The sequence below is a fragment of the Netta rufina genome (genome assembly GCF_964035555.1).
Source record: "Netta rufina genome assembly, chromosome: 2".
In the NCBI taxonomy this organism is placed as follows: Eukaryota; Metazoa; Chordata; class Aves; order Anseriformes; family Anatidae; genus Netta; species Netta rufina.
Genome location: NC_140124.1, coordinates 11,454,752 through 11,468,009, shown reverse-complemented (window position 1 = coordinate 11,468,009; position 13,258 = coordinate 11,454,752). Strand labels below are relative to the sequence as shown.

The window sequence follows — 13,258 nt, the reverse complement described above, 5'->3', positions numbered from 1 at the left end:
TCACATCCCCTGGGGTCTGAAGCCTTATGGGGTCCCCAAGCCTCCGACAGACAAGACTCCCTGCAAAGCCACTGTAGTTAATAAATGCAGAACTCATTTATAACAATATCCTCAGAGTTTTGTTAATAAGCCCATGCAGCCACTGGGCAGGGATGAATCAACCGTTCAACCCCCAGAAAAACCACCCCAGCGGCAGGTCAAGAGCATATGTAGTACGGAGTACTTCATCCTCCTGGAGGAAGAGCCAAGCTGCCTTGCCCTCCAGCTGCCTGTGTTTAGAGCAGCTGTCCATCGCCCAACCCATCAACCACACTGGCCACAGACCCTTCGAGGTATGAGGGAGAGAGCAAGGTTAATCAGTGAAAAACAGCCACAGGATGGGTGCTGATTGCTGTGAACTCCTGTAACCCAGCCCAAAACATGACTGCTCCAACCCTACATAGCAACTGTTTCCAAGTCGTACAAGCTGCCCCCCACACTAATACGGTTTAACATACTAATAGCAGGCACCAGGACTGCACAGCTTTGTATTCTCCCATCTGATTTTGCAGTGAATTATTTAAAACCAACTGCACTCGCTGTAAAATCCAAGCAGGAGGACTTACGGGTATTTTATTATTTCAGAGGCTTGCATCAGGGCGATAATATAATTAGTGTGGTTGGGAAATTCCACCGCAGCCCACAGAAGAAGGAAGGAGCCGGCGCGGCTCCCTGCCCCTGGCAGGCAAGGTAATGTGCCTGTAAATTCTTCCTGACAGCAAACGCATCCCAGCATCAAAAAATGACAAAACACCCAAAGCACGGAAGAGTGACAGCCAAACAGCTTCAATAGCACAGAGGCTGCTCTGGGAGAAAACAGGCAGAGGCAGCTTGGATGAAATCCAAGGACTTGCTCTGAGGCTGGGTAAAAAGCACCCCTGTTTGCTCTAACGGGAGGCAGAGAGACCAGCAGAAATTGCATCGGTTAATGGTCTGTCCTAGGGTGAATTAAATGGGTAGGACTCTGGCTTTATTAGGAGCCTCTTAGGGAAACCATCACCTGAAAACGCAGTTCCACTCAGAGACATTCCTATAAAAAGACCCTCGAGTTTTTGAGGGAAGGACCAGGGCATCCAAGGGAAAGAAGTCTTTCATTAGAATTTCACTGATCACATTTTCACCTTCAAAGTGATAATCGTTGCCCAAATGTACATATCAGAGGCAGCTGTCTGTCAGAGAAATCACCCATGTCTTCACAAATGTAAATCATCTGAGAAACCACACCACAGCATAGCCCTAATGTGAGCTATTGATGCAAACTGCAGGACGGGGAGGGTTTGGCCTCCCGGGCAGCTGTTGCTAATGGAATACGAGCGCTGTGTCCCCATCTAGCTGCTGAACCACTTCGCAGATAAAAGCTTCATCTTAATAAGTATCTTTTTCATCTCAGCTGAGAAAAGCCTGCAGAAGTCCTCTCTGCACTTTTCAGGACATCTTCTGATTTCCAGAAACACCAAGGGACCAAGGAGATGCTGCTGGCTTAGATGGGGTGCTCATGGGTGGCTCTGGTTGAACAGGGAGGAAAAGCAGTGCCAGGAGAGTGGGAGGCTTGGCAGGGGTCAGAAACTCTAGGTGCTTTGTTAGAGACCTTTTCCAACAGAGCATAGAAACACACATCTCAGTTATGGTCATGTTAACAGGATTTAAACATGTGGCTCGACACACTGATAAGCAGATCTGATTTGCCTAAGAAAACTTCACCTTTCTTTATGTGCCAGAACCTCTTTAAAATCAGTGTGTTTATGCATCCGTGCTTGTGAGGAAGAGAGCTACCCTTCAAAAATCCACGTGCTTTGTCATTAGAATATATCCCAGGTAAGCAAGCCAAAAGCATGTTGACAGTTTTGACCCCCTTCAAACATTTATTCACTTGGAGAAGCTTATTGCTTTTCTCTTCTTGTCACCAGGCAAAATATATGATGCCAGGTGCTAATAAAAACAAACAAACAGAGGGAGAAAAGCACAGAGAGAGAGCAGAAATGTTTCTGATTTGGCGTGTAACAAATGACCTGGAACCTCTTTTGTGATCATAGCAAACGGCGAGAAGACTGGGAGCGATCAATCTTTGTGCGATTAAAAGAGGGAGGCTACAGGCTGCAGGAGAACATCCTGTTCCATCTGTACGTGAGCACTTCGCCCTGCGGGGATGCACGCCTCAACTCCCCCTATGAAATCACAACCGACTGTAAGAAAAAAATTCTCTCTCATTTTTCCCCTTTGTGTGTTTTTTGTTTGTTTGTTTGTTTGTTTTAAGACCAAACCTTCTTTCTTTGTTTGTTTGCTTACAGAAAATGTGTTTAAGTCGACAGCAGGGCTGTGTGGCATGTGTGTGGCTGTGGGACTGGTGCTCCATCCTGCGTGTTGGGAAGGAAGGTGTAGGGGGAAAATCAGAGCTGGGCAGAACTGGAACTGCTCTGCTTACCTGAGGCTCCGTGGCTCTGCTGGGCAATACCCCAAAGCCTTCACTTTATGCTGGGAAATGCAACCCCAGTGTTAAAAAAAATGCTTTGGGAAGGGTCCTCACAATCAAACAGATTCTTGGCCATGGACTGGACTAGAGGATCAGGTATCCAGCCAGGGCTGCATGCATCAAGGCTTAGGCAGTATGGATGGTCTGAGGGGCTGAGTTTATGCCAGACCTGAGCTGTCCAACCTGCAGTGGTTGGAGCCTGAGATAGATCATTATATGAGATAAGGCACCTGCACTGCTGGTCGAAGGTTGGGTTCACTCCAAATGCCACCTGCTCTTGTCGCAAACATTGTCAAGACCCTTCTGGGAAGAATCCTTCACAGACCATCCTGCCTGGGTCAGACCAACTACACGGTCATTGCATGGCAGAGGAACTAGATGGAGACCAGAGGGCCAGCCTTGGAGTCCCTGGATCCATACCTATGATATTTAAACAGGCACATGACATTACAGGGAGTTGTCCTCTACAGGTGATCTCACAACTGAGGTAAACAAATCAGACCTTGAGTTAGTGTGGATGCCACCAAGAGACCTGCAGAGCTTGTTGGCCACGAAGGGACAACCCATCTTTTCCACACGTCCCAGTGATCTCATGATGTCAGCCCCCCACAGACGTGCACATCCCTGTCATTGCCCCACCAGCGAGGAGGCATGTCCCTGCTGCAAACCCACGGCACCACCTTTGCCTCTGTCTGGCCTCAGGGCCTGGTCCCACCAAGGGATGGGGGACTCAAGAGATCTGTGTCTTGCTGTCACACGTGTCTGTCACTCCATGATCTAGTGCATGCTGCACAAGGTGCACGCTTATTGCTGCCCCTAGGCACTGTTTCCAATACTTGCATTTTACAGTGGCATAATGCTCATAGTACTCATTGCTAAATGTGCATATAATGAGAAACAGTCCTTGCCCTGACTACCTTGAATGTGAAGCAGGCAAGACAGAAGAACGGATGGAGGGGAAAGCGTAGACACAGGAATGTAAAATTAATCATCCAAGGTCACACAATGGCCTAACTTCCTCACAGGCAAATTCATCAGATGGTGGTTTCATTCCCGGTTCTTATTTGTATGAGTTATTTATTAACGATTAAGTATTATTCTCCCCAGACTGGAATCTTTTTGTCATGTGTGAAACGGCAGCTTGCTGGGGCGAGAAAAGAGAATGCACCTATTCAGAAAGAAAATACTCTTCCTTTCCAGACATGATTTCTACATTCTGTCAGTAGGGCATATAAAATAAAGAAAAGCAAGGAAATTTTTAGAAGGCAAGCAGCAAATAGACAAATTTGTGGTGAGGTAGGAAAATGAGGATACACAGGCATCACCTTATAAATAAAACTAAAAACAAGTACCTATGAATATCAAAAATGAGAAACGATTTTGGCCTCACACTTTCTGTGCATATTAAAAGACATCAGAAAAGATGTATTTTTGGTTAAATGCCCTCAAGTTTTCCAGGAGACAGGCTTCCTGGGGCTTTCTATTCTCAACACCAGAATTGGAAACACCAAAATTAGTTATTATTTTTAAAATGTGGTTCGTTCTTGAGAACAATTGCGGACTATCTGGGACTGGATGCAGCTCTCGCATGCACAAGGAAGCAGGTGCTTCAGGCCCTGCTTGGCTCATGGACTGCTTCAACAAACACATAAATCTGCCAACTAATGAGGGAATGCTTCTTTAGATAACAACATACAGAAAGCTACATTAGAGATACATTTTCATACAACACCTGGCATTCACAGGGCCACAAAAATACTTTTCATGATGGTTTTTATACCAATTGTTGTCCTGATGCAGAAGCTGAGGCACAAAGGGCTGTGTGGCTTACCAAAGGTTATGGAGTGATTCAATAACAGGACTTGAAGGGGCACCACATCTGGTTTGCATTTCACTGCTATAAGCAGCTCCCTCTACCTTTGTCCCATGCTCTTAAGAGAATTTAGCTTTGTATAAAAAGCAATGTTGCCAAAAGCTGTCCTTCAGTGAGATAAGCATTTCCTTTTAGCTCACATTATCCCAGAGACATCTGGAAAGATAAGTATTTTATAATGTTTATCGTTCAGATCTTCTCTCTCTCTCCCTCTCTCCCTCTCTTTTTTAACTACAGAAATAACCTTTCTTTCATCCAGTAATGACAAGGAACTCCAGATGAATGCTGTTTCATTTCTTAAACAACAAAGAGGCTTCTCCTAGAGCTAGCACAAGCCATCAAACGTTACTGATTATTCTCTAAAGATGCATTAACATTTAAAAACAGTGTCTCGCCATGTGGTTTCTGTTTTTGCAAAGGAGTATGATAAGCCTTTATCAATATAGGGAGTGAGTAAAATCCACTTCTCAAATCTCCTTCCAAAAATTTCCTATTATCCACCGTGTCTTCCCAGCACCCTCAGGGAGGCCTCACATTTTCTTCTTATGAGCTTTGTTCTGGTAAGGGAGGAGATAAGCTAGCATGCACTTGAAACCCAGTTTATTTCTTGCTGGATAGTGCTGGGTACCAAGTCAATGGCATGTGTAAAAATCTGACCTTACCATGGTTCCTGGGAATGGCTGCAATGCAGAGCAGGAGAGGTCAGGGAGTCCACACCCATGCTAGCTTCACTCAGAAAAGTAAGAGATTAGGGCCAAAGAGAGCAAATTGTGCATTGATTTGCAATGATGCCCTTCATTGGTCTGAGGGGATCCAACTTGTTTGTTGATGTATCCCAAGCCAGCTCTAACAAAGAGGCAAAGAGCCAGCTGGTACAGGGCTGCTGTGAGCATGGAGTGAAGTTTTCTAACTCTTTTTGCTGTCTCTAGGTCACGCAGCTGGAAGAGTTTCTGAGGGGATTCAAGGAAATTTGAAGCTTTGGAAGAGGCTGGTAAAATCCAAGAAAGTAGGGGATGAGGGTCAAAGAAGTGAACAGGAGGAGAGACCAGCCAGGTTCAGTGGTGTCGCAGGAATGAGAGGCTGGGAAATACCAGAGGGTTTTCAGGCTGTTGTGAGAGTTTATATGGATTTGTCCTGGCTCCTTCTTCTCAGCCACTCTCCATCCAAAGACTCTCTTCCCTTCCTTATTTTCCAGCCACAAGGTTGTAGCCCAACTATATCATGAAACAGCAAGTTCCCAATGCCCTCACCACTCTCTCTAATTGCTCCTTCACACACATCTGCCCTGCTTTAGTTTGGTGCTGGAGGCCAGCTCATCTCCTTCTCCAGTACTCTTTTCTTCTGTGTACATCTGAGCAAGGTATGCCTGTATTTCTGCCTTCTGCCAGCAGTATCCCAGCACAAAGTTAACATTGATTTCCTGGAGGTTTCAAGGAGACTGGCATTTCCCATTACAGCACACATACTCCATCTCCTGAGCTGGAGCTGCAGCCGTGGGGACAGCTAGCCCTACAGTAACTGTTGCATATTTTACACCTTTTCCTGAATCTAGGGCAAGCCATAGAACAATCAAGCCCTTGATTTGCTGAAGTACCTTTCTAGCTAATTTAGGGCTTCTTGACTCGCTGGCTTCTTTTTTATTATTATTTAAGAACCTCTTGAAAAGCAAAATGAATTGCTTAAAAATTGAGCTAATAAATCCTCCACTTCTCCACTAGTCCTTCCCTGGCAGGATTTTACCTCTTTGTCCATCTTTCTCCTAAAGATGCACTCTCTTTTTTTTTCACTACATGGACTGTGAAAGAGATGAACAGAATCTGCCCCAGGGCTTGTCTCCATTCTTGTCCCCTGGGCTGTTTTTCTATCTCTTGCTAACATGCTGTATTGCCTTGTACCATTGACTCCTTGATAGCCCAGCTCCCGTTTTATCCCACACTCCCTTTGGGTCTGAAACACACCATTGCATCTGCTCCACATGGGGTCTTCCTCCTGCTTGTCTATTAACCTACAGCTGTGCTGAAGCTCTCATGCACACACATTCAGCAGCGCTCTCATCTAAACAGGATCCACTTGCGACCACGTGAGCTGGATCATTGCCTTAGTAGGTGATGTGGTGGGGAGAAGATGTGCACTGGAGTTTTCCCAGAAGCTGGAGAGCTGAGGAGTACCCTGTAAGACAAGTTTGCCCTCTCTAATTCGAGCATGCTTTCCCTGTACAAACCTGTGCTTTCCCTGCTTGCGGCTCTGGCTGCTGGATTTTACGTCCCATGCTCAGACGAGATGGCCTCTGTTAACCCCCAGAGATGGTGTTGCCTTGAAGGGGTGCTCTGCTCACACCAGAGAATCAGCCCTGTGTTCAGATGGGGCTGACCCAGATTGCAGCAGCATAAGATACCCAAACCAGATTATCTGAAAGTCCTGTCCTGGGCAAAGTATCTGAAGAGGGCCAGGTTCAAATAGAAGCTAAGGAACCTGTCCATCTGCAAGAGAGGAACACAAATGATCTGCAGCTATCAGGAGACTCTCAGCCCCAGACCTCTGTATTCAGGGTCCTGCAGGCAGGTAGCAGGGTGCAAATACAGTGAAGGTGTTTATGACAGACGCCACCTGGGCTAGAATCACACCCAACAGCATTGGTTTGGGGGAATGTTATTGGAAGTTGTCGTGATTCCGCTCAAGTGGGCAGCCGAGCTCCACCACAGCCGCTCTCTCACTCCCCCTCCTCAAAGAGGAATGGGGAGAAAATATGTGAAAAGGGCTCAAGGGTTGAGATAAGGATGAGAAAATCATGCAATAATTATTGTAACGGGCAAAACAGACTCAGCATAAGAAGATAGTAAGATTTATTGCTCATTACTAACAAGCTAGAGAAGTGAGAAACAAAGGAAAGAAACCGAAAGCACCTTCCCCCCCATCCACCCTCTTCCACCTCCTCCCCCCGAGCGGCGCAGGGGAATGGGGGAATGGGGGCTATGGTCAGTCTACAGCACTTCTCTGCCGCTCCTTCTCGGTCACTCTCGTCCCCTGTGCTGTGGGGTCCCACCCACGGGATGCAGTCCTTGATGAACTGATCCGGCGTGGGCTTCCCACAGGCAGCAGCTCTTCCAGAGCTGCTCCAGATATGGGTCCATACCACGGGGTCCATCCCTCAGGAGAAAACTGCTCCAAACTGGCTCCCCTATGGGCAGCAGCTCCTGCCAGATCACCTGCTCCTGCGTGGGCTCCTCTCCACGGGCTACAGGTCCGGCCCGGAATCTGCTCCGTCAGGGGTCTTCCACAGGCGGCAGCCTCCGTCGGTGCAGGGCCACCTGCTCCACCGTGGTCTCCTCCACGGGCTGCAGCATGGAACTCTGCTCCACCGTGGTACTCCATGGGCTGCAGGGGGACATCCTGCTTCACCATGGTCCTCACCACAGGCCACAGGGGACTTCTGCTCCGGCACCTGGAGCACCTCTCCCCCTCCTTCTACACTGACCTTGGTGCCGTTCCTCACTCCCTTCACTCTCCCAGCTGCTGTGTGGCGCAGCGTTTTTTCCCTGTCTTAAATATGCTCTCACAGAGGCACAAAACAACATCGCTTATTGGCTCAGCTCTGGAAAACAATGGGGCCCTTCCCAAACATGGGACAGCTTCTAGATCTTTCTCACAGAAACCACCCCTATGGCCCCCTGCTACCAAAACCTTGCCACGTAAACCCACTACAGAAGTGCAAGGGGAGAAATCTCCGCCTTCCTTCTGCCAATCCCATGCTTTGTCTAAATGGAAAAAAATCTGTTCTTGTGAGTAGACACTGAGGAAGAAAAGGCATTGCAAGAAGAACCATCTAAATAACTCAGTGACCTGAAAAGAAATCAAATATCTGTAGCTATCACAGGTTCTAACAGATTGATAGATGCCCTTGTTAGGAAAATCAGGGGTAGCTATCTGTCATCACTGGGGCCTGGACACTATTTATTTCCATTGTACAAGTTCTCCCAGGTATCATTTTGTTCCATTGTGACTGCTGGCCTGCTGCAGCTTGGGAATCCACTGTGGAAATTCGTAGTTATTCAGTGCGTGAAGCAGCTTCCTCCTAGGTTGTAAAGTTGATTTTACGCTGATGAATGACCCGTCTGTGGCACTGGGATGAAGGTGCATTATTTTCCTATTTTTCATGTGACTGAGCAGAATAATACCTTGGGGGACCTCAGGAAAAAAAAAATTATCATAGAGAACCATGCCCAGAAGTAACATGAATGAAAAAAAAAATACACACAGCACTGTAGGCTGTAACACTGAACACTGCCTCAAGAGAAATAATCCCAGCACTGGATGAATTTTTGTAGTCAGCCCAGATTGCTTTGTCATTTACAGGATACTGCAGGAATGGCAGACGCAGCATGAGGCTGTTGAATTGCTTCAGGGACTTGGGATCTGTTTATTAAAGAAGTTGAGGTGAAATTTTCCTTTTGTTTCATTAGGGCTAGACTGGGATGGTCCAAACTGTTTGGGTTTGGGGGATGAGCATAGCATCTTTGCCAGCCTCAAGTCCTATTGAAGCAATGGCCCCTTTCTGCATGTACCACCATCATAGCCTCAATTTGCCAAAGTAAATACAGAGGAAACACAAAGACTTTCTACAGGTAGCTAGAAGCTGGCTTGCCAAGGAACTTATGTCCCTGCTCAGATCCAGTAGCAACTCATCAGCTTCCAATACAATTGCCCTTTTCTCTAACACAGTCCTCCCACAGTGATGAAATGCTGTTTCAGTGTGGCTGCTTTTGCTGAAATTAACTCTGTATGGAAACCATGGCCACAGCCCCATCACTTCTGGCTAGTGCTCTCCTGCACATGCATGACATTCATGGTGTGGAGGTGGTGCTGCTTGTAGCCAGCTCAAGGATTTCTCCCCAACATCCAGCATAAGTCTGTGCATGGGGAAACTTCTTCTGGAAGAGGTGGGAAAAGGGATTTGAGGAGAAGGAAGTGTGGTGAAGGAGGAGTGGGACCTTGGACAGGAGGGCCATGGAGAGGATGGGAAGCCTGAGGGGGTTGGTAATGGTCAGATTCAGTGGCTGGTGGGTAACAGACAGCAACGTAAGGCCTGCGAGGAGTGGGGAGGGCTCTACAGAGCTTTGGGATGAGCAGAGCTTTTCTTCCTCTTCCAACACCCTACACGAGGCCTGCAGGCAGTGCTCTGACTCACCTGCGGTGCTGCAAGAAGCTCTTCCTCCCCCAGCATCTGACTGCTGAAAATCCCATCGGTTTTGGTAATCCATAGGATGTCTGTTGTCCTAAACAGCCTGCCGTACTGGTTGGTTTGCCAATGCCTAAATTCATCTCTAATCCCTAAACCTAGCAGAGAAACAAGTAATCCCCTGGTTTAGAAAGGCTGAGGTCAGGGTGAGGTGAGGCTGCAAAAGCACAGGTGGGTCTGGTGTTGGTGTTATCATGCCCAGAATGGGCCTTTGAAGGAGGTTTTGCTATACAGGAAGAAGATTTTGGTACCAATTACTCATCTTTTCAAAGTTTGCTGTTGCTTTATATTTTATTATTAATCTCTGTCAGGCCGGGTAGTTAGGCATCTTAGTGGTATTTTGCTAAAGCTGACAGGAGAATAACAACTACGTGGGCAACTTTCAGGTCTTAAAGTACTGACTGGCTGGAGATGAATCAAAACCTTCTGGGCAAATTTTTGAAATAAAGTAACTGTGTGAAAATGGGATCTCATCCCATATTTTTCATGTCTCCTTGCTATCAGCATACTAGCTAGAGGTAGGAAAAAAAAAAACAAACAAACAAACAAACAAACAAAAAAAAAAAACTTCACTTTCTTCCATGCCTAGTTTAGGGTGGGTTTCTCATCCAAGAGCACTTAGGCTCAAAGAGAAACTTGAAGCTGTATCTCCCAAGTCCTATATCAAATCTCCAGTAAAATGACAGTCTAGCAGGTCTCCTCTTTTCAGTTTCTGTTATAAAACTTTGTCAAAACCAATACATTATGAGAAAATTCTTTGACTTTGACAGTGCATTAAAAATATCCCAATTCACTCTCCTTGTAATATGCTTGGCTGCTTTGGCTTATTTGGGTTCTGTTGTTTCAGGGGGAGTTTTAAAGTAGAAAATAAGATTTTGTAGATGGATATGTCTGTGTAGTGTGTGTCTATCTTGGAAAAGAGAAAGAAGAGTCTGGAAACTATGGAGAGCTCAAAGCCAGCATTGGGCACAGCATTGAAAAGCTTTCATGTAAAGCAAAATGTGTTTGTTAGGACTCAGGAACACAGGTTTCCACAGCTATAATCAGATCCTAATTTTAACAGAATGCTTGAATCACCAAAGAGAATTGCACCATATTTATTGATTTTTCTTTGTTGTTGGGTTTTGCTGCTGGGTAAAACATTGCATTCGGACACAGTGTTCAGATATGACAGAAAGGCTAACTTATTCAGCAAAAGGTCATGGCTGAGAGGCTTTCAGAATAGCAGTAGAACTTTTCACCCAGACAAGCTGCTTATCCCAGAATTTGTCCATGATTTCCAAGGTTCTCTGAGATCTTCTGCAGAATGGCCCAACAGACCACATGTTCCAGGACACTGCTGCTCCAGTTTCACCCCCAACATCCAACAGCCCACTGGAGATCAGAGACTGAGATACACATCTAAATGTGGCATGTATTTTGGGTAGAAAAGATCAAACCATAACTGGAAAAAAAAAATCCCTGTGGTAAAAACTGCACCCATTCAGATTCTAATTTGGTCCAATTTACTCTTCCACTGAGAAGGAGCCACAGGTAAAGCTCATGAGCTGAGTTTTATAAAGGTTGTCAGGCACCGCCAGGTCCAGCTGAGATCTCTGTGGGGCTTTTCAAACTCCTTGGACTATTGGGGAGTTTCTTGGAGTCTTCTGAAGAGAGAAATTTGGAGACAGCTATGTAAGCGTGACAAACACAGCTTAATCTTAACTATGACACTGCTGCTACTTCTCTAGCTAGCCTTGAACTCACTTTACTCTGGCTATTTCTATTTCCATACCCGTAAAATGGCAATAAAAGGTATCCAGCTGTCACAACTTTGAGGAAGGGTAATTAATGCAGAGATTAGGTATTAAAGTGGAAAGCACTATATATTTTAAAGACTGTTATATTCAGAATATTCATTATTCAGGATAATTTAGCAATTACAATTTATAGATTTTTAAGACCAATGGGGACCATCTTCTTATGATCTAGCCTAAATTTGTCCACCCAGAGACCATAGGACTCAGTGATTTTCATCTGCAGATCCAGAAGCTGAAGCTGAGCTGAGTACGTCTAGTGATGCAGCAGGAACCACAGCCTCTCTAGGCTCGTACCAGCCTCACAGGGGCTGAAGCTGATCTTAAAGCAGAAATATTATTGACAGATTTCTGTTCCTTCCATCTCCTGGGCTTCGTTTTCTATTTTCATATTTTGCTGGCTTCTTTCTTAACTTTTTTTTTCCAAATCACTCTTGAAGATTCCAATTTCCAAACAACAACAAAAACCCCAAACTCACATGAATAACAACATGTTTCTTTGATAAAGAAAAGAGGGTTATGATGAATAGTACATTGCCTCTGTTTGTGTAAACTTTTTGATTAAAACATGGCAGGGAATAAAATTGTCACCAAATGGGCAATTCCAGGAATGTTGACAATTTTTCACAGAAAGCACATTTAAAAGATAAAGCCCAGCTTTAAGAGAAAAGCTTTTTCCATTTTCTTTGAAAACAGGCAGAAGATGCATAGCTGATTACATAGGTGACGCATTGGTCCCTGCTGGTGGTCTCCAGCTGATGGCACACCACCAAGTCTCTTGCTGTCCCCATGCATCTCCCACTGCTGCCCTGGCTTTGCTCAGCTGATAACCTAGGCATCAGCAGTCCATGCTACCAGAGAACATCTGATCATTGCTGGAGTCCAACTGGTTTGCCTCTGTGGCTGGAGATGAGGCTAATGAAAGGCAGAAGTTTTCTCCATCATGGAGTTTCACAGTGCTGACACAACCTTTTGCCAGGTCTCCAAACTTTTCTCTTCAGGGGCCTCTATACTTCCAAAGCAATGGCACTGCGCATCTAATTTTAGATGAGAGGAGCAATTAGTAATTAAAAATAATAATCCTGAAGTGTTTGAGTTTTACTTTCCTTGATTGCCACATGCACAGAATCTTAATTCCACTGACGGATCCTGTGCTTTTGTCTTTAACATACTAATGCATTTCTCCTCCAGAGCAGGCTGGAGTCTCCAGCCTGGATTTGTGGGTGGCGTGAAGGATCCCTGACCCAGGACTGTTCATTCCTCCTTGCCTGTAGCAGTTATTTATAGCTCTCAGAGAAAACTGGGCATGATTTTGTTGTCAACAAATTGTTTTAAAGAGAATTTTCATTAGTTACTCATATTTTGATCCCAGGGGTTCCTCAAAGACTTTATGGAGAACTTGTTTGCAAGGTACATACTTTGATGTATTTCTGTGGTTTGTTGGTTGTTTGTTTGTTTTTTTTTGGTTGTTTGCTTGTTTGTTTGTTTGTTTTGTTTTTGCTGTTTGTTTGTTTGTTTTTTTGGTTTGGCTTGGTTTGTTTTTTTGTTTTGTTATTTTTTTGTCCCAAAGGGTTAAAGCTTGATGAGAGACCAGGGCTCACTTAGAAGTTAGTCCAATATCAAAATGGGTTTCTTGTGTTAGAGCACAGTTTCCTATGCTAGCAGTTAGTTTCATAAAAGTAGCCAACTCCTCCCCCTAGGATGAGCATGCAATGCATTTCATATTGTTCTGCAAATATAATAAAAAGTCTTTATAAAAGTTCTGTGTCACCTGAAGAGGTGAAATTTTGCCCTTCATTGATCATATGTGGAGGCATTTGCCTCCATGTGGCATTTGCAGTGCC

At 45.2% G+C, this 13,258-nt stretch overlaps 1 protein-coding gene across 1 annotated transcript in view; it reads left to right on the top strand.

Moving 5' to 3' along the window:
• Nucleotides 1-13,258, top strand: part of ADARB2 (adenosine deaminase RNA specific B2 (inactive)) — a gene marked incomplete at both ends in the record, with an annotated part of 309,097 nt that overhangs the window by 270,662 nt on the left and 25,177 nt on the right. The window contains one exon of the mRNA XM_084306904.1: nt 2,073-2,224. Coding sequence (XP_084163030.1) covers nt 2,073-2,224 — 152 coding nt within the window. The remainder of the gene's footprint in view (nt 1-2,072; nt 2,225-13,258) is intronic.